Below are 20449 nucleotides of genomic sequence, written 5' to 3' on the forward strand. Positions count from 1 at the left end.
AGCATTTCAATCAGGTTGAGATCTGAACTTTGTTGCCACTGAAACACTTTGATTGATCCCTTTTTTTTTGGCCATTCTTTTATTAGATTTGCTTCTGTGCTTGAAGTCACTGCTGCATAACCCAGTTTAGGAAGCTTTAGTTGTCAAACAGATGGCCTCATATTTGACTCTAGAATACTTTGGTATCCACAGGAGCTCATAGTCGACTCGCCAGCTACCCAGGCCCTGTGGCTGGTTGGTATGAGATGCTTGTGCTGATTTTCTGTCTTGTTCTCCAGACATGGTGCTGTGCATTATTGCCAAGCATCTCCACTTTAGTTTTGTCTGTGCAAAGCACATTGTTCCAGAAGAATTTGTTCAGAAGCAACTTTGGAAACCTGAATGGAGCTGCCCTGTTCCTTACAGAGAGAATGGGCTTTGTTCCAGCAACAGTTACAAAAAAGGCATATTTGATCAGTGTTTTTTATTTGTACTATGATGAACTTTAACATTTAGCATGTTAACTGAGACCTTTAGAGTCTTGGGGTTTTCTTGTTTTGGTTTCTAAGATTCTAAGATTGTTGCTGATGTCTTTCCTCTGTGGCATCATGTTAACACACACCTGAATTCTCCAGACAAACAAAGTGCCAAAACTTCTGCTTTAATGGAGATGTTCACACTAATTCAGCTAATTCAGCTAATTCAGTGCATTTCATTGGCAGCACCCAGCCCACACTCTTAATACTGTTAAGAAATAATCGTGTGCTTAATATTTTGCACACTGCTTCTGCATCGTGCTTTAATGTCTGTTGAATAAATAATGACGCGTTTTAATATGTCATGCCTTCTTGTTGTTGTATAACTTGCTAAGGACCGAATGATTTTTATTATATTCTGATATCTAAAACCTTAGGATTTAAAGAGCATATACTTTCTTTTGACTGCGGTTGCTACAGACACAATATGGTTGACCTCAGAAGACTTAACAGAGAGAGTAGTATTGAGGAAAATAGTGTGTGACGTATGGATGAAATATTCATCTGTTACTGCACTCAAAAAATAAAATCATAAGACTTTTAAATATTGATGTCATGTTTAAAAGTGTTGTTATTTTTAGGATTTGTACCTACAGAACAACTCTGTCATAACCTTCCGCAGTCAGAAGAGACTGCTCACGTGATTCTTACAGCTCCTTGTTGTCTCATTTTATGTTTCATAAATTGCCTGTTAATTGTTTAATTAAGACGCCATAAAAACCGCAGAAATGTGCATGTGCGAAGTAAAAGCCTCAAAAAATGCTAAATAATGGTAGTGAATGAATTGCTTATCCTGTGTATTGTTCAATATTTGGTGTCTTTCGGCTTCCGCTTTCTTTTTCTTTTCTTTTTTCTTTTTTACTTTCTTGCACAGACTAAACAAAATCGTGCACTTTATAAAACATTCATAAACATTTTTACAGCGTTGATTGGAAGACGTGTTCTGCATTCCTCAGCATCCAGAAGACATGCAGCACCGCGAGCAGCGGGGGGTGAAATGAAGAAGGAGGAAAACTTGTTTCCCTCAATAAATCATGAGTTAATCGTTTTCTATAGAAGACACATGGAGATGAGGCAGATCAATACAAACTAGATGTTGGTGAAAAGATATGTGACGATCACATTATTGGATCCTCTTCACTTGATGCCCTTTTTTTCTGTCTTGTCGTTGTTTAATTCATTTCTCCGTTGGCGACGTTAAATTGCTTCATGCGTTTTACTGCCTCCTGAAGAATTACATTAGTGTAGGTCCATGATGGGAAGATGGGTGAGGTCGACGCCTCGCTGTCATGAATCAAGGGGGATGGGACATCGTTTACGCGCATCACCCCGCCAGCCCCTCGTGTCCAATGAAGGCTGAGAGTGGATTTACAAAGGGGCGGAAGGCTCGAGCCCCACTTTTTCGCCGTGGCTGGTCGCAGAGGGCGGAGCTCTGTTCCTGCCGTTTGACAGCTGCGAAATAGAAAATGTATAGCGGATAGACAGTCTGGAGAACCATGCAGCTCCAAGGCAACCATACTATCACAAGGAAAGGGATACAGCATGGCCCTTTATAGCCTGCGCTTGCCCTCGTAAATCTGGGTCAACTGGAGAGCGCAAACTACAATACAAGGGAACTAAGTAGCTTTCATTGCACATAATTCCTGGATCTGAGAGGCATGCATCGTGCCTTCTCGTATCCCGTAACTGTGGAACGCAGTCGAACCAAAGAGCGCTTGGAGGCGTGTTTGGCCGGGCTATGCGAACTGGAGCTCCGCAGACAGCGGCAGGAGTGTCTGGTTCTGGGGGCGCTGGCTCTGGGAGACCCGCTTGCCCAGGAAAGCTCCAGAGGAGAGCTGAGATGTTTCAGCAGCTGGGGCCAGGAAAACTTGACACTGAGACGTCAGCTGGTAAGAAGTTTGTGTTGAGCCTTTTACTGCAACTGTATGTTTGCATTCCAGCCCTCCCGCATTACCCCACCCTGTGATAAAAGAACTCCACCTTATACCCCTGTCATGTATCACAACTCTACATACTTTTGAATATCTAATAGCCTTCAGCGTAGACTCATTGAAACCCGCTTGACCGCTGGATGGTCTTCTAGTTTGGGCAGCGCCTTTTGTGCTGCTGTGAAGTCTAGCTACAAAGAAAAAAAAGTTACTCAACTTGATTAATAGGCTCTCTGTTTGAAAGGGTGTAATGCGTTACTCTGCTTTTTGGCTGAGATTTATGCCCCTGGGGAACGAAATCAGGGGGTGGAGCAGCCGCCGTTTGTGCCACAGACCGACTATTTAATGGCCCATTGTTCCCTCCGCCTAGACTTTTATATTCCACTTAACAAGCTCTCATTTGTGCTCTCCGCACATCATAAATGGATGAATTATTCCTCTTGCTTTTCTGTTGCTGGTGGAGCTAACGTTTTTATGTGAACATTAGCATCCGTGTAATTCATGGAATGTTGTTTTGTTTTGTTTTTATTTACGTGACGCTCAAGCAAAATAAGACCGATATGTTGCCAGAGTAAAACGGGCGGGGAGGGGGGAGGTTAAAACTGGTTCTATAACGGCAAATAGAAGTTTCACTAACAGCATTACATCAGCGGTTCACACGGGGAGTTTCACGCACCAGTGAGCACTTATCTGCGCTGAAAACGGTTCTTCTTCACTTTCTCTCTTTTTTTGCCCAAGTTTTTATGTCTCGGTGAGGTTTAATTCCGTTTTAACTTCTGGTGTTGTCTCAACATTACTACAAAAGCATGGCATTATTAAAGAGGGTGGAAAAAAGGGAGAAATTAAATCAGCCTCCTCCTCTTCACATCTCCAGCCCCCCCCCCCCCCCCCCCCCCCCTCCCTCCCTTCTTCTCCTCCTCCTCCGCCGGGGCCCTAACAATAGCCGCATATGGAGCAGAATACTAATGATGGCGATCGAGGCCCCAGTGAGAGGAAAAGGCGCACATTGGTGGCTCTCCGCACTGGCTTTAGAAATATGACATGATATGATTTTCTGTTAAAAAATAAATAAATAAATTAACGATCAAAATAAAGTGAGTTTTTCGAGAGTGCCACGCGCAGTTATGCTCACATGTCCACCGGTGCCTTAGGAGCTGCCAGCGCATTTCATCCACATCAGCTGGAGAGTGACGAGTGAAGGCGAGTGAAGGAGTGACACGAGTTTCCTCACAAGGGCGCATAATTTCCCCGTTTTCATTTCTGCGCAATTCGCCTTTGGATCGATGTTTATTAACTGTTGCGCTCATCCAAGCGTGTGAGTAATTACACGGGAAAGTCCTGGGAGAATATTTGGACCCGACAGGACTCTAATTGAAGCCTCAAATTGAGTCTTCGTGATATCAGGTCACCATCTGCGTCCGAGCTAAATCCCCAATCTCATTTCGCGTGTAGGTTAAAGTCTGCAAAATGTATAGTTCACGGTGTGACATAGAAACAACTGACCCATGAGACTGACATCGTGTGTGCCTTGAACATGAATGTGGCCCCAAACAGGCTGAGAGATGCAATTTTTTTTTCTTCTTTTCCCCCCTTCTTCATACAGTATGTGGTGTTGAAGGTGTTGACAGCTGTGGGACGACAGACAGCAGCTGGGAAAGCACGAATCTCTGACCTCCCTCTCAGCTTCCCTGCTGTGTGTTTTTGGAGAGAGTGGAAGGGATTATATGAATTTTGTATGAATGTGGCACACATGCATCCATCAGCGGAGAAGTGATTTTAGGGGAGAAAATGTGCTCTGAAATGTTATTTAATCTCCTCTGAAGAATATTAATTGGCCTAGGGGATGTAAACCAAATTTTTAATTATTGCATGTTTGGGCACATAGAAAAAAATCTTTGCATTCTACAGGATTGTGTGTTTGTATCTACAGTGGATTTTGCTATTGTTTTGTGTCTTTGCTGAACTGCTGGCGCATCATCAATCAGGCTGTGTGTGTCCTTGTGTTAAGACAGCAGCGCATCATTAGTGAACGTATAGTCTGCTCAGCAGTGACTGATCACTCGCATGATGGTTTACTGCGCTTTGTTCTGGCACACAAACAAAAACCTCAACTGGATTTTGTTTGTGCTCTTTGGTTTCTTTGTGTACACAGCCGTTCAAGCAAATAAGCTTCAGAAAATATACGAATTATATGCACACAGACGATACACACGTGCAAAAATTATGATACAAGCTCACTTTGAGATCGACTCTCATTTAGTTATGCAATTTTCAGTCACATGAGCACAGCCTGTTTCAAGTCTTTCTTTAAGGATTCCCTTTGCAGGCCATGCACCCTGCTGCTGTGCCTACGAGCCACTGCGCACACTGAACAGATTCAGAGGAAACTAATTAATACTATTCACAATGCAATGGATAAACTCTTTGTGTGCGTGTGAAGAACTTCCTCCCAAAATCACTGAATATATTTTACCAAACTAAAACAAATAATTTAAAATGTGTCCACGTGCTCTGAAGAAATAAGAGATCAGTAGCTGAGCAAACACGGGGGGCAGGGTGCCCTGTGTTTGTGCATGTGCTGTGCATGTGTGTGTGTGTGTGTGTGTGTGTTTCCGGCCTCCCACTGTGGATCCAGTCACAACATAGCTTTAATTATAGAGAGTCCAGCAGTGAGGCTGCATGCTTTGTGCTCTCTGTTCAATAGATTTCTTTATCCTGGCAATATTGTTTCAAAGACCCACCGGCCTTCACTGGTCATTGTTCCTTTCTAAAAAAAAAATACAGAGACACTTTTGCCTGCTTCTGTGTTGTCTTGCAGAAAAACCCAATGTGTGACTGAATTTGAATGTATCTTTCTATATCAACAGAGACAATCCACTCTTATTAAACTCTGCAGCATCACGTTCTGCACACACACTAAAGTGCAGTAGCTAATGACAGGAAAATTTGCCCAGTCACTGTTCATGTCCCTGGTTTCACCTGGCCTCACCTGCTGCTCAGTGTTTTTCACTGAGAGAACAGGTGGTCCTGATGTGTTGTACAGCCACAGCAGCTTAATGGCTATAAGTGAGACTGGCTGCACAGTGTTCTTCATCTCCCCCATCCCCCAGCAGCCTGCAGGATGCAGTAAAAAAAAAAAGAAGCAATAATACAGTGTGCAGCATGTCTGGGAACCAGTGTGAGACCTGTAATAACAGAGTGCAGTCAAAGCAAAATGTCACAGTATAAACCAAATGGTTTGTTCATCCACAGAGATTTGTTTGTTTTTTTGTTATAAATTAATATCCAGCCCTGTGTTTGTGCATATGTCCACAATTAGATGGCAGTCAGTTGCCACTCTGAAATAGCATCATTGATTTATTGATTTCCAATAGCCTCCCCTCCTCTCAGCATTTCTTTACCACAAACCAGCACCCAACGTTTCTGCCATACAAAACAGTATTGATATAGTGATGCTAGCGCTTTGTTTATAGTAAGACAATAAGGCCGCTAGCAGAGACAAAAGAGGTGACAGTATTTGGGGTGAAGAGGTTGTCTGTGCTTCCATTATGATTGCATTAAGTCTGCAGGACAGGGGAGTTAGAGCCTAAAGGCACTGACAGAGATCTCTCAGACACATTGAGCCACTTCCTGTTATAAACATTGTCTTTTCACATATTACTGTTCTGAATAGATAATAACAGCACTGTAACACAAAAAGAATGATCATGTCTGTTTGGTGATCTTTTTAATTTGATGTTAGCATGCCACTATGTCGCTTGCACAAAATGTTACAGGGAATGTTTTGCAAATGAATGACCACCGTTAGATCAGTTGTGGTGAAAACATTTGTAAAAGCAGCCTGAGATTTTAAGATTAAATGAGCATGTATTTGACCCTAATGCAGTTTGTTTATAGACCACATAGAGGAGTAGAAAATGCCACAATACGTAAACACTTTTAAAGTTCTTATGTTCGATTACGTTGGGTGACTTTTCGTCAGCTACAATTCATTACATTTTAATCAGAAGTCTTTTAGAGCAATCTGTGGCTGATTGATGAGCAACAGCTGAACCTACCATCCCTATATAGCCAGGCATTTACAGTGGTTGGCTGGTTCAGTTGTACTTGATGATTTACACCTTTGCATAGTGAGTGTGCGCTTCTTCTTTATGGATGAAGGCTTCAAGTCCCAAAGTGGTGCACAGCACAGCTTAAAAGCCACTTTGTTCCAGCACCACCCAAATAAACAAATCCCTGCTTTGATGCTGTGTTGATTCTCTGATATTATTTATTTATGTATTTATTTATTTACGTATTTATTTATTCAGTATTCTGCATTATCTTTATCTGTTGTCTGTTAATAATACAGTGCATTCTTAGAGGATTTCTAACGAGCTTCTCTGCATGTCATCCAGCTACATGTGTCGACGATGACAGAGCTCAGGGAGGAGTTGTCTGTCGTGAGAAGTGTGTAATGTGAAAAGTGTCACCTTGTTATGAGGGCACGCTCAATCGCCTGGTAATGAAGTCTCTTAACGAGCGTTGCGTGTCAGCCATATTAAATCCAGCCATCTAAAATGCCTGTATTAGGTCTGCGTGTATCAGAGAAGGTATTACTCACGTTGCTGACACAGTTTGTTTATAGACTCAGATTCTGGGTACTTGTCTTCCTCACAAGTGCAACAAGGAAGGGTTAGGTTGTGACAGCTAGCTGTCATAATGAAAGATAGCCTGCAGGCAGTGAATCAAAGTCCATTTAACGTCCTCTAAAGTCTTGCAAACAGAGCTGTCTGTGCACTTGTGTTAACCCATTCAGGTAGACGGGCATGGAAATGCGTGCCCATGTTAAGTGTGTGTGTCACATGCTGTCAATATGACACCAGCAAAAAATGATCAGGCTGGATGAACCAGCATGTTTAATTACTCGGTTTTACCACAAACAGATGGGTAAATGGGAGGGTGGGGGATTGTAGTGGTTTGAGGAAGGCTGTGTGAGGTAGCGGGGTGGGCTTCCAAATGGTAAACACACAAGTGTAAGAACGACAGCGTTATTTATTTATTTGTTTTGGGGGGACTTTAACATATGTTTAACATATACCCAGTCTCATTTGTTGCTGGTTTGAGCTAAATGAGCAATTATTTGTATATCTGGCTCGCGAGTGTCTGCAAGCACGTGTGTGTGTGTGTGTGTGTGTGTGTGTGTGTGTGTCCACCCACATGAAATAACACCCCACCCTCCCTCTTCCCCCTCCTTCACAGTGCTATGAATTATTCATGTTTCAACCTCTTCAGTAAGCCTGCTTTTATAAATGATGGTCATGTGATGGCCACGTTTCGATTTTACACACTTCTGCATCAGAGTTTTGGCTTTGTTATTTTTATTTATTGGTTTTAATATTTTCAGGCATTATAAATTAGGAGCAATGTTGCAGCTGGAGAAACAAGCTGCGAACGATTCACAGCTGTGCTTCTGCCATTAGCATATCCAGAAAGCACTCATTAAACTACAAACACTGCTGGAATTTTTTTTTGTTTTTTTGCTTTGTTCCTAAAATCAATCATTTTTGCTTCGTACTGTCTACTTAATATTTATTTTCCCATCAGTTCAACCAGTTACAGACTGCAAGAAAATAGTCTGAATGCATGTTTGCCTGTTTTTCAGAGTGCTCTTCAGAGCTCCCCGTGGGGTCTAATGCAAACGCTGGAACAGCAGGTGGGAGAGCTGAGGATCGACGCTGCTGATGACTGTTGTGACAGAGCCCAAGGAGAAACTGGCAACAGTCGACCGAGTTCTGGTACTTATTTCTGCAAGGCAGTGAAATCAAAGTGCAAACACACTATATAATTCCCTTTTTTCAGTAAATGAAGTTGTTTTTTTCCAGAGTGTTGCTCAGCTGAACGAAACTTGTGTTCTTTGTATTTCATGTTTGAGTCTCTGCTCTTATTGTTCCTTTATGCTCCAGTTGTTTGTGATTTTAATCTGTGGCCTATTTGTGAAATGCAGTGAGAAACTTTTCTATTTTTTGAGGAGTGGAATGAGTTATAAGAGATGAGATAAGCCTCTCTTTTTCTATTGGTGCCTTTGCCTCACAGCAAGAAGGTCCTAGGTTTGAGTCCAGTTTGAGGCCTTTGTGTGTGGATTCTCCTCCCACCGTCCAACGATATGCGTGGGATGTGGTTAATTCTGTTCAGTTATGATCAGAAGTTTACATAGACTCATAATCTGTGTGAATGTCATGGTAATTTGAGGATTTTAAAGATTTCTTTGAACCCTTCTTTTTCCAGAGTAAAATGATTGTACAATATAAGGCCTGTTAACCTCTCACTAATTAGAAGTTAATAGGCTGTGTTGTTGTTGTTCAATTAAAAGACATTGCAGAACCTTCAGCATCACTCATTAAAAGATTTAAGTGACTGTGCATATATGTGCATATATGAGCCTGTATGTATCCTTTTGACCCTGTGTACATTCAAGAAAATCCCAAACCAAGTCATTAAAGATGCATGCTGTGCAATCATTCCACCATGGAAAAAAAACAGTTCAAAGAAATCATTAAAATTGCGATGAGTTAATTACACTAATTACACTGTGTCCTAGGTTTCTATGAATCAAGTGAAGGTCAGTCACCAAAAGGAAAATCTTGTACCACTGAGCCCACAGAGAGTGTCTCCTCCTGGGCTTACACCAGTGACAGGCCAAAGTCTGTGGGTAAGCAAGACTATCAGACGTGGAAGATTTGAGATATTGTGAAACCTGCATATGTGCTCTTGTTGAAGTAAAATGATTAACATATTAGCACATACTCTTTGCATATTAGCATGAGAAAACAGCAGACTCTTAGTCAACTGTCTTTATGTGAAAGAGGCTTAATAAACATTAGAAGACTTATTCTTTTTATTTTAGGGTTTTCTGTAGACTGGATTTTGGCTCTGTTCTGATTACCATCTTATTAGGTCAAAGATGAGGATGCGTCAGACCCAGCCTAATAACAAGTGCAATTCTATTATTTGTCTTTTTGTTAAATGCTAATATTGCAAATGTATGGGAACAGACTGAGAGTGGCATGGCTGCAGACTCTTAGTTTTGAGATTATTTATTACTGTTTAACTATTAGAACTTTTATTGATCACCTCATAGTTATGCATTCAGGATGATTTTACTTACTACTTCACTTATTTCTCAATATTTCTCTCTGCAATCAGGAGACCCCCTTATGCTGGATGGAGAATTTGATGCACCACTTCTACGCACCACGCTACCCCGCTCTTTCTCTGCCCCCTACCCACCTCTTGAGGGTATTGCTGAGGAGGGCACTGCCATTGACTCCTGGCAGTGGGACCCCAGCGGAGACAATGGTGGCTGGGAGCAGCAACCTGAAGAGGATCAGGTCACCGAAGAGGACTATCAGCTGGCTTTGAAGGTAGAGGGTTACATCCTGAGTCTCATCCAACGCCATACCCTCACACCAAGACCTTGTCAGCCTCGCACCACTCTTAGCCCTGACCCCCCATACTGCAGTGGCTCTGGACACAGCTCCCTACACAGGATAACTCCTTCTTTAACCACAGAGCACCGCCCTTCTGATCATCATCTTCAGCCCCATGGTGACCTTTCTACAAATCCTAATGGCCAGGGATGGGGTTGTGACCTGGAGCGAGAGGCCTGTGGTGGGGAGGCCCCATCTTTGGAGGAGGACTGTTATTTAGCGCTGCCCTACCCCCAGCCCAATCTAATTTCCCTGGCTGGAAGGCTACCATCCCCTCCGCCCTCACTGGACCATAACTGTGGAGTTGGGGCTCTTGACCTTTGTTGTGAACCCCCATCCCCCCATCATTATCTACATCCCCCTATTCTTCACATGCACAGTTTAGTAAGTGCTCAGTATATTCCTGGACAAGCCTGTCATGCCCCTCTGTGCTCCCCAAGACATTACAACCAAGAGCAGCCAAAGTCCAACCAAGTTTTCACATCTCCTGATCACCTCAAGTACAGAGCATCTAAGAAAAATCACAGCGAGAGACAGAGATCCAAGAAGTCAAGCAGTAAAACCAATAGATCCCAGTCTGAAAACAGCCTCCTGGGTCAGCGGGTGCTTCCAGAGAGGAGGTACAGCACCACAGAGAGGCCCCAAGGCAGAGGTGATCCTCATACACTGCCTCAGAATCAAAACCAGGTTGTAGGACACCAGGTGGTCTACAACAGCCACAACGAGAGCCGACGCTGGCGATCTAACCTGGAGCTCAGCCAAGATGAGGGGGAAGTCCAAGCAGGGCAGGTACACAGACGACCACCTCGAAAAGTTCGCCACGGCCCTTCTTGTTCCCATTCCCAACCCCAGAACTACCACCAACAGCAGCACGCCAAGCACTGGCAGCAGGACTTTCAGGAAAGCGCACCTCTCTGTCAGGGGGAGGAGAGCTATGGTGGTGCTGCCCCCGCAGAGTCCGAGTCTAGCATGAGCGAGGTATATTCTCCAGCCTCCAGCTCGCTATCCAGCGACTCAGATGAGAGCGGGGGGCTGGTGTGGCCCCAGCAGCTGCCACCCCGCCTTGCTTCTACCTCTTCTTCATCCTCTCCTTCACCACAAGCCACTGCCAATACCCCATCTCAACCAAAAGCCTTTGTCAAGATAAAAGCTTCCCACGCTCTGAAGAAGAAGATTCTCAGATTCCGCTCAGGGTCGCTTAAAGTCATGACTACTGTATGAGAAACTCGTCAAACTAGTTTTAAACACATACTCGTCAGTAACTTACTTGCCACCAAATCCTATGTCAAATATCACATCCCATCTTTATATTCAATCTACAGTATGTCATAGTGAGATGCCTTTACATGTATTGGCATGAATAATGATCTATTCAAAGATCTTTCATTTGTACTATCTGGTTACATTTATCTTCCAGTTGACAACCATCAGACACAAGACTAATGGGCAGTATACTGCTCTAATGGATGACAACTGATACCAAATGACATGTACCACCTAGAAGCGGAGTGACTGAATATGCTGGCAGTTTTTCCTCTGTTTCATTTGCTCTCATCAGATAATTGTGGTTAATCAATGTATTACTGATATTTTCACCAAGTCACATTATTAGTCTAAAAACTATATCAAATCTTTGTGATACGGGCCTTAAAACATACTAGGTAAATTTGCTGTGTTCAGATTTCATAATAACCTCTGATGGTCTTTTTTAAAGATTATGCTTTTTGCTGAAAGTCATAAAGTAAACAGGAATTTCTTTTAATTCTTTGTGCTAAACTGCATTCAAACGCAAGCAAAAATCGACATATTAGCAAAAAATCTACAACTAAACTTTGCAATGCACTTGAAATGTTGGAGTTAATCCACTAGAATTGTGCGAATTAATATCTCCCTATTCCTACAAATTCACAATCCTCTGTAAGAAAGTCAAGGGAACGATTTAGAAAAGGGTTAGGATACTTTTCTGAATGTGGTATGAGTGCTAAAACTTAACTGAATAACCATGTTTAAATTTGGTTTCCTGCAGACTCAAAAATCCTGCACCAACTGTGAGTCTCTCAGCAGGGCACACTTCTGCATATCCAGCTGTTACTGAGCTCCTCTTAGTATGTCCTGGATTCACTGCAGTGAACTTCTTACTACCTCCCCTCTGCAGCCAGTGAGCATAAAGAACCAGACATCCATGTGTCAGGGATGGATTTATTAGAGGCCACACTAAGGGGCCTGTGTACATTCATGCATGCATGTTTAAACTCACAGATTCCCTGAAACACTGGGACCTACACACTGTAAATAAATATGTGGACTTGTTTGGAACAACTGTAAATAAAGAAAGCATTTCACTCAGTTTTGATATTTTAGCACTTTTTTGTTTATTCTTAAATCAAAAAAGACAATGTGTTAACAAGCAAAATGAAGGTTAATATATTCTTAATATTTCATATAATGCAAAAATTAAGGTTCTGTTTTATATGTTAAAAGTTAGAAATGCAGAAATCCTGATTGAAAACTTTCAAGAATACATTTTCCCCCCATGTGATTCTAAGCTCTCTGCTTTAACCTTAACTGGTAATCCACTGTAGGATGAGTGGATGGATGGATTTGCAGCTCATGACCAACTCTCTCTGTTGAGTATAGTATCAAAGTATCTATACAGCCAATAGTGTGTATTGAGCCTTGATATGTAATAGCAAACTATATTAATAGTTATGTAATGATGGTCAAACCCCAGATTTGACTATTTATCGTAGCTCTTGTCTCTTTCCAGTCTCTTCGCCTCAAAATACCAACATCATATAGATAGAAATATAAGTACATATATGTACATTTTTTTTACATCAACTTTCAAGATAAACATCACAAGATAATTTTTTATCAGCTGTTGTTTGAAAGAGACCACCAAGTCATTGTGATGACCAAGAGGTAGAGAGTTACAGGATGTATGTAAAAGTTCACTAATGTATGCTGGTGCTTGTCCGTGGTCAAAATTTGAATCTTAAAGTGGAGACTGAATTTAATGATTATCCAGTGCAGCTGGGTCAGCAACAGTGGGACATGAGAGTACCTGGAAGATTTAGTCAGAAGCCTTGCAGCAGTGTTCAGAACAACCTGGAGTGTTCAGAAGTGAACAATGGATTTTAATAATCCACACATAATGAAATAAATGCATGAAAAACACATTTAGTTCAGAGCGTCACACAATGGGACTTCACTTGTTTCTTAAGCAGACATTTGAGATGAACATTCAAAGTGTAAACAAAAGTCAAAAACTACTCCAAGATTCCTGATTTTAGATTTAGCAAAATGTAGCAAAGGACCAACCACCAGCTATTAATAGAATCTAAGCACCTATGGCTCTGAAACTTACTGGGGCTTAAAAGAGATATATAACTGAAAATCATAACTGTTAATAGCAGTTATAACTGGTATTAATAGTTTTGATTTATTTTCAAAGAGTTCTACAGCAAATTGAGTGTCAGCCATTTAGAGTGTGTCTCCCTCTTGTGGTCTATGAAAACAGCATGTATACAAGAAGATGTAATCAGCATTTTTCTATAATCACTGCGAAAAAGTAATCAAATCTCTATGTATTTTATTTCTGCTACCAAACTATACTAAAACATGACAAAAAGTCAGAAAATGCATCATATACATAATGCTCTGAAGTAATTCTTCTGTAAAAGCCAATAATAGAACTTTCATGTGTTTTGTTGCGTATGACATGGATTTTTATAGAAACCTTACAGTGTAACTATCAGTTCTGCTTTTGAAATCTTGAAATTTGACTTGACTTACCACCCAAATTCACTGGAAAAAAATCTTCATAACTTGTAAAAATGAATGCACTTTTGTGTATTTGTGTTCACAGACTTAAATCCAAGCCAAAGTCTTTTGCTAAACTTCATGACAGAACTGTTTATGTTACAGCAGTCCTCCATATGCAAGAGAGTTATATTGTTGTCATTTCTTTGCCATTACTGGTGCTCTTGGTGTCCACATTAGTGACACTCTTCTTGGTGGTCGGTTCCTCGCCCATGAAGCGGAAGATGTTACGCAGGGAGCGGTTCATGCTGTCTTTGAAGCTTTGACCCAGACACACATAGAGCAGAGGGTTGAGGCAGCTGTTGAAGTAAGCCAGGCAGAGCGCTATAACGTGTGCCAGGTGAAGTTTGGGACTCACATAAGTACCCCGAGGGGTGGTCAGTATGAGGAAATCCACGATGTGCAGAGGTATCCAGCACAAGAAGAAGCTCAGCACCACAGAGATGACGACCCTCAGGGTTTTCTTGGATCCAGTCCGACTACGTGTCATTCTCCTCTGTGTGTTACTGAAAACCACCAAGTGACAAACTAGAATAACCAGGAAAGGAATAATGAATCCAATCAGGAAGCGAAAAGCAGAGATAGGCCAGGCACTGTCTACAGTGTACTCCATCCTACACTCTCTCTTCTCGTCACCTGCCACAATCTGCTTGGCGTACACAAACTGTGGGATACTGCCTATCAGGGCCAGGACCCACACAGCAACACATCCATAAGCACCCTGTTTGGGTCGCCTGTGGTTCTGACACCAGATGGGTCTAATGACCAGCAACAAACGATCCACGCTGATCACAACCAGCTGCAGGATGCTGCAGTACATCACCAGGTAAAACAGGCCTCTGATGAGCATACAGGCCAGTGGACCAAAGTGCCAGTGATCATCATGGACCAGAGGGACCATAAGCAAGGGGATGGAGAGGCAGCACAGAAGATCAGCCAGAGCGAGGTTGAGGAACCAGAGGGAGGTGACAGAGCGGGACATGCAGAACCCCGTCACCCACACCACCACAGCATTTCCAGGCACACCCAGCAGGACCACAAGGCTGTACATGACCAGAGCCACTATCTGGATCGGCTGAATCTCAGGAGTCACAGACTCAATAATGTCAGGAAATGTGTAATTATCATCAGGAAATGTGTAATTATAGTCACCGTAATCCATGATTCCTTACAACTGTGAAGTATAAAAAACATTTTCATAACTCACTGAAATAATATAATTCAATCAAGAAAAAATATTTATTGACTTTTAAATTAATTTTAGTAGTAACAATGATCAATTTTAGACTTTAGTATTAACTCACCGATGTTCAGCCTCTCGTTATGTTGCTCTGTCACCACTGAGAGGAAGTTGTTGAGCTGGTTTGCTTCTCAGCTTTATACTCTCACCCCACCCCACACAGACACAGTTGCACATGATCTCTGTTGAGAGTCCTCATTGTAGGCGTGAAACTGCAGTCACAAAATTGGTGAATCTAAAAAAAAAATAGTTTTAATTGCAAAAAATTCATTTCACAAGAAATAATTAGGTCACAGGCCTAATGACCTAGGTCACTTCTGTGACCTAGGTCATTAGGTCACAGAAGTGATGAGACAATTTGTAATATTTACTTTATTCGTGTGTTTTGCACCTGCAAGTACGCACGATGTAAGAAAATAATATAAAAATATACAAATTAGAATTCAGTTATTTTGAGCTGAGACCTGAAATGAATCTGCCTGAGGTTAAAATACAGATCAACAGATGTGTTTGAAGGATGTGGTCAAAAGATCATGGCAGCACTCTAGCTGCCATTTCAGTAAATGTGGGAAATGTGCAAATCCCACAAACATGATAACCTCCCACTTATTTGAATGCAAAGACTAGTTTGCAATAATAAACTTTTGTGTTCTCGTGTTATTAATATTGAATTCAATTTGATTGAGTTTGATAGTAGATGTTTTTCACCAAACAGATTTAACTTTGTTCTAAGTTACAAAAAAGAACAGTTTCAATTTCATTTCTTTTCACTGGTTGCTTATGTGGGTTATAAAAGAGAGCGAGTCATCAATTTTAATTCCTAAGTACTTGTGCTGACTGAGTTACAAGCCCTGAACTGTTGTAATACCTGAAAGGTTCAGTGGTTTAGATTTTGAATTTGAGAACATCTTGATCTGTTTAGTTTTGTCAACATTTAAAACGTTTTAAATCACAGTTAATGCTGTACTGCACTGAATGCTGGCTGGAGATGACAGAGAGCCTGATTAAGTGTGGGTGCAGAGGAGTATATGAACATGTCATCAGCATAAAAATTAAACTTTGCTGTAGTGATATTATGATTATTCATATATAAAATAAATAACAGTGGCCCTAGAACAGAATCCAGGGGCACTCCTTTGTTTCATTAAGGAAGCTAGAAGTGTTTCCTTCTACCTGTACACACTGAGACCAGCCTCATAAATAATTTTAAATTGATCCAACTGTTTGTTTGTTTTTTTTCTTTTCAGACAACCCTGCATTGACAAGTCTTTGGCTTAGGCATTTATGATCAAATGTCTTGGCTTGATTGATAAAAAAAAAGAAAAAAGGCTACATAGTGTTGCTTGTTATCCACTGAAACAATGAAATCATCAGATCCCTAGCTTTAAACAAAGGGAGAACTTATTATAAGGTTCAATAAAGTTACTTTACATTAAACCTGATGTTTTAGGCACCAGTCATCATTTTACTTGCTTCTCTCTTTCACTTCCACATGCACAAAAGTGTCTCATTCTTAATAAAGCAAACAACCTTTCCCAGTTTTGTAAATATACCTATTAGGATCCCTGGCTTTGAACCCAGTTCTTCAGTTTTGTGGGTTTTTGATTTGTTTCTAGATTTATAATGTGATTATGCTTTAGCTCTTCATTGCCTAGTCCTTTGGTGTTCAGTATTTTCCCATGTGCTTCCAAGCTTATTTATTTATGTTTCTAGTTCTTAGTTCCTTGGTCTAGTTAATTCCACTTTCGTTTCCAGTCTGTCTTGGTCTCATGTCTCTGTCTCCTTCCTATAGTGTCTCCTGTAGTCAATCAGTCTTGATCTTTGTGTTAGTTTACCTAGTCTGTGTCTAGTTTATGGTTTCATTCCAAGTTCGTAATCTGTTTATATTTTCATTTTTCTTCTTAGTTTGTAATACACTCAACAAAAATATAAACGCAACACCTTTGTTACTGCTCCCATTCCCCATGGGATGGACGTAGAGACCTAAAATTCATTCCAGATACACAATATAACCATCCCTCCCAAACAGTGGTCACAAATCAGTCCAAATGTGTGGTAGTGGGCTCATCTGCTATATTGAGATAATCCATCCCACCTCACAGGTGTGCCACATCAGGATGCTGATCTGACATCATGAGTAGTGCACAGGTGTACCTCAGACTGCCCACAACAAAAGGCCACCCTGGAATGTGCAGTTTTTTGCGCTATTGGGGGTCTGGGGACCCAGAACCGGTCAGTATCTGGTGTGACCACCATTTGCCTCATGCAGTGCAACACATCGTCGCATGGAGTCTATCAGATTGTCAATTGTGGCCTGTGGAATGTTGGTCCACTCCACTTCAATGGCTGTGCGAGGTTGTTGGATATTCGTGGGAACTGGTACACGCTGTCGTATACGCCGGTCAAGCACATCCCGAACATGCTCAATGGGTGACATGTCCGGTGAGTATGCTGGCCATGCAAGAACTGGGACATTCTCAGCTGCCATCTGCCCTGAACAATGTGAACCATGATTCATCCGTGAAGCGCACACCTCTCCAACGTGCCAGACGCCATCGAATGTGAGCATTTGCCCACACAAGTCTGTTACGGCGACGAGCTGGAGTCAGGTCAAGACCCCGATGAGGACGACGGGCATGCAGTCAAGCGTCCCTGAGACGGTTTCTGACAGTTTGTGCAGAAATTGTTTGGTTGTGCAAACCAATTGTTCCAGCAGCTGTCTGGGTGGCTGGTCTCAGACGATCTTGGAGGTGAACCTGCTGGATGTGGAGGTCCTGGGCTGGTGTGGTTACACGAGGTCTGCGGTTGTGAGGCCGGTTGGATGTGCTGCCATATTCTCTGAAACGCCTGTGGAGACGGCTTATGGTTGAGAAATGAACATTCAATGCACGGGCGACAGATCTGGTTGACATTCCTGCTGTCAGCATGCCAATTGCACGCTCCCTCATTGCTTGTGGCATCTGTGGCATTTTGCTGTGAGACAAAACTGCACATTCCAGGGTGGCCTTTTGTTGTGGGCAGTCTGAGGTACACCTGTGCACTACTCATGATGTCAGATCAGCATCCTGATGTGGCACACCTGTGAGGTGGGATGGATTATCTCAATATAGCAGATGAGCCCACTACCACACATTTGGACTGATTTGTGACCACTGTTTGGGAGGGATGGTTATATTGTGTATCTGGAATGAATTTTAGGTCTCTACGTCCATCCCATGGGGAATGGGAGCAGTAACAAAGGTGTTGCGTTTATATTTTTGTTGAGTGTATGTAGTTATCTTCATCTGTGGCCCTGATCACGTGTCTGTGTTTGTTTACTCTTCGAGTTTGTAAAAGTTGAGTCTCTGTCTCTGTTTGTTTCTGATCTTATTTTGATAGTCTCTTGTGCCATGTGCTTTTGTGCCATGTGCATGGGCTCATTCGTCAGAATTAGTTTGCCTGTGTTCCCAGGTATGTGCTCCGTTTACCTCCTGTGTGTATTTAAGCCCCTAGTTTTCATCTGTTCTTTGTTGTGATCGGTGTGTCCTGTCAATTTGGAGTTTTGTAGTTAAAATGCCAAGTTCTTTGTATTCAGTGTCCCTTAAGTCCAGAAATAAAACTTCCTTTGATTTCAGTTAAATGGTTTAAGATATTTTAGTAATAATTGTTATTTAATTGTTATTTTATTGGGGTGTATGTCAGGAGTTTGTGTATGAGTATGTGTCAGGGCAGCTAAAATGGCTTATTTCTGCCTTTGTTAATATTTTAACAAAATACCTCAACACCTGAAAATGAATGCAGTCCTGCATTTATAGGAAAAAAGAGTTTATTCTTAAACTCATAACAATAATTTGACAGTAACATAACATGTCTCTCATATTAGAATGTTATTCACAAATTAACCTACTCGGAAGCTACAGCACAGTTAAAGTGTTTTTAGTGATATCTAGCTCTTGTAATAAAAAGCCACTATTGCTGCCTCCCTTTGTGCCATGCTTCACAGTGCCTCTCAAAAGTGAACTACAACCTTGTGGTAACTGCTGCCATTAAGACCCCGTAGTTAATCAGCATCTTTCACTTCCACAACTGAGAGATCAGTTTCTCAATGGTGGAAGAAAAGAGAACAACAGTTGTCCATAAACAAGGAGGAGAAAAATAGCTTTGGCATGATTTCCCAGTTTAGCCTGGTGACATCACCAAGATTAGAAAAAAAAAAAAAAATCAGGAAATGAAACACAAAGTCATCAAAAAGTTCCAAAAAAGTTAAAATAAGACTCACATTGCATAATATAGCAATATCAGGAAGCTGGCTTTGTGAAAATGTGTTTTTGCTCAACATTTTCACAGCACTGAGTGCTCAGAAGTAATGCCATTTGAAGGGTGGAGCACTGCTGGGTGGAAGTGAAGGAGGTCATCTCTGAACTCAACTGAATAAAGGTCAGCAGAAAAACAATATGTTGAAAAACGCCCAAATACTTTTTGCAATACAAAATATAGTAAGACAATAAGACCCTAGTAGAGAGAAAAGTAGAAGTATTTTGGTTGAGGAGGTTGTGGGTGCTTGCATTATGACTACACTAAGTCTTCAGGGCAAAAAAGTTGAAACCCTATTAGAGCCACTGACCGAGATCTCCCAGCATCACTGAGCTGCTTCCTGTTATTCACATTCTCTTTTCACACATTACTATTCTAATAGATAAACAAAGCCAGCATTTTAACATTATAACAATGATCCAGTCTGCTATAGCTGAAGGTTTCCCAGTTGATCTTCTTAATTTAGTGTTAGCATGCAGGTTAATGGATGACGGTGATGGGAATGTTTTGCAAATGTCATAAATGAATCAAAGTATTCATCAAGTTAAAGAAAATTTCAAGCTTAACTGTACCCCATACAATAGTCTCATGGCCGTTTTCTCAGATCCTGTCAATGAGTCGTTACAGCCATAGCATTACTTAATGTATGAGAAATTTCTGTTTTTGTCAGTTTTACTTGGAGGCAAAACAGGACTTAAGCACAGGGTTCCTCCAATACAGGGAATTTATTTACAATGAAAATGTGCAATAACTACAGTCTTGCTACAACAGGCTTGTCCACAGATGCTTGAGCTGGGAGAAATGAAAAGTGTTATGGATCTTCATATTACAGAGCAAGAGTAGATGAGCAAACAAAGGGTTAATCATTGATTGAATCGTGAAAGAGCCAGTATAATTAGATGCACGTTTCTTAGATTCAGTTCGCAGTGGGATATTTTCTGCTGATAAATCTGACCTGTTTGATAAGGTGTAGCTGAGATCCTGTGACAGTCGCCAAGGTGTTTATTCTGTCCCTCGATTTGGAGCAGAGTGGCACGGGTGGACCTCATACATGGCGGCAATTGCGAAGGTGAGGCTTGATAGAGGCAACATAGTGCTCACCTTCTATCACTGGCAGGAATGCAGATCGTATTCCTTGCTCAGGTACAATGGCGTGTCCAGCGGGGTGGCCTGGGGGGGCAC

At 41.6% G+C, this 20449-nt stretch overlaps 2 protein-coding genes across 2 annotated transcripts; one reads left to right on the forward strand and one right to left on the reverse strand.

Annotated features, from left to right (window-relative positions):
- Positions 1-1764: 1764 nt before the first annotated feature.
- Positions 1765-12258, forward strand: dact3b (dishevelled-binding antagonist of beta-catenin 3b). Its single transcript, XM_082502045.1, has 4 exons — positions 1765-2404; positions 8088-8220; positions 9024-9134; positions 9629-12258. The coding sequence occupies exons 1-4, from the start codon at positions 2174-2176 to the stop codon at positions 11131-11133; spliced, it is 1980 nt and encodes a 659-aa protein (XP_082358171.1). The 5' UTR covers positions 1765-2173; the 3' UTR covers positions 11134-12258.
- A 36-nt stretch (positions 12259-12294) lies between these two features.
- Positions 12295-19835, reverse strand: LOC309687130 (C5a anaphylatoxin chemotactic receptor 1-like). Its single transcript, XM_082501854.1, has 3 exons — positions 19233-19835; positions 15039-15209; positions 12295-14908 (listed from the first exon to the last, which is right to left on the reverse strand). The coding sequence occupies exon 3, from the start codon at positions 14894-14896 to the stop codon at positions 13862-13864; it is 1035 nt and encodes a 344-aa protein (XP_082357980.1). The 5' UTR covers positions 14897-14908; positions 15039-15209; positions 19233-19835; the 3' UTR covers positions 12295-13861.
- Between the last annotated feature and the right edge of the window lie 614 nt (positions 19836-20449).

This window comes from Aulonocara stuartgranti (genome assembly GCF_965226115.1).
Source record: "Aulonocara stuartgranti genome assembly, chromosome: 14".
Lineage (NCBI taxonomy): Eukaryota > Metazoa > Chordata > Actinopteri > Cichliformes > Cichlidae > Aulonocara > Aulonocara stuartgranti.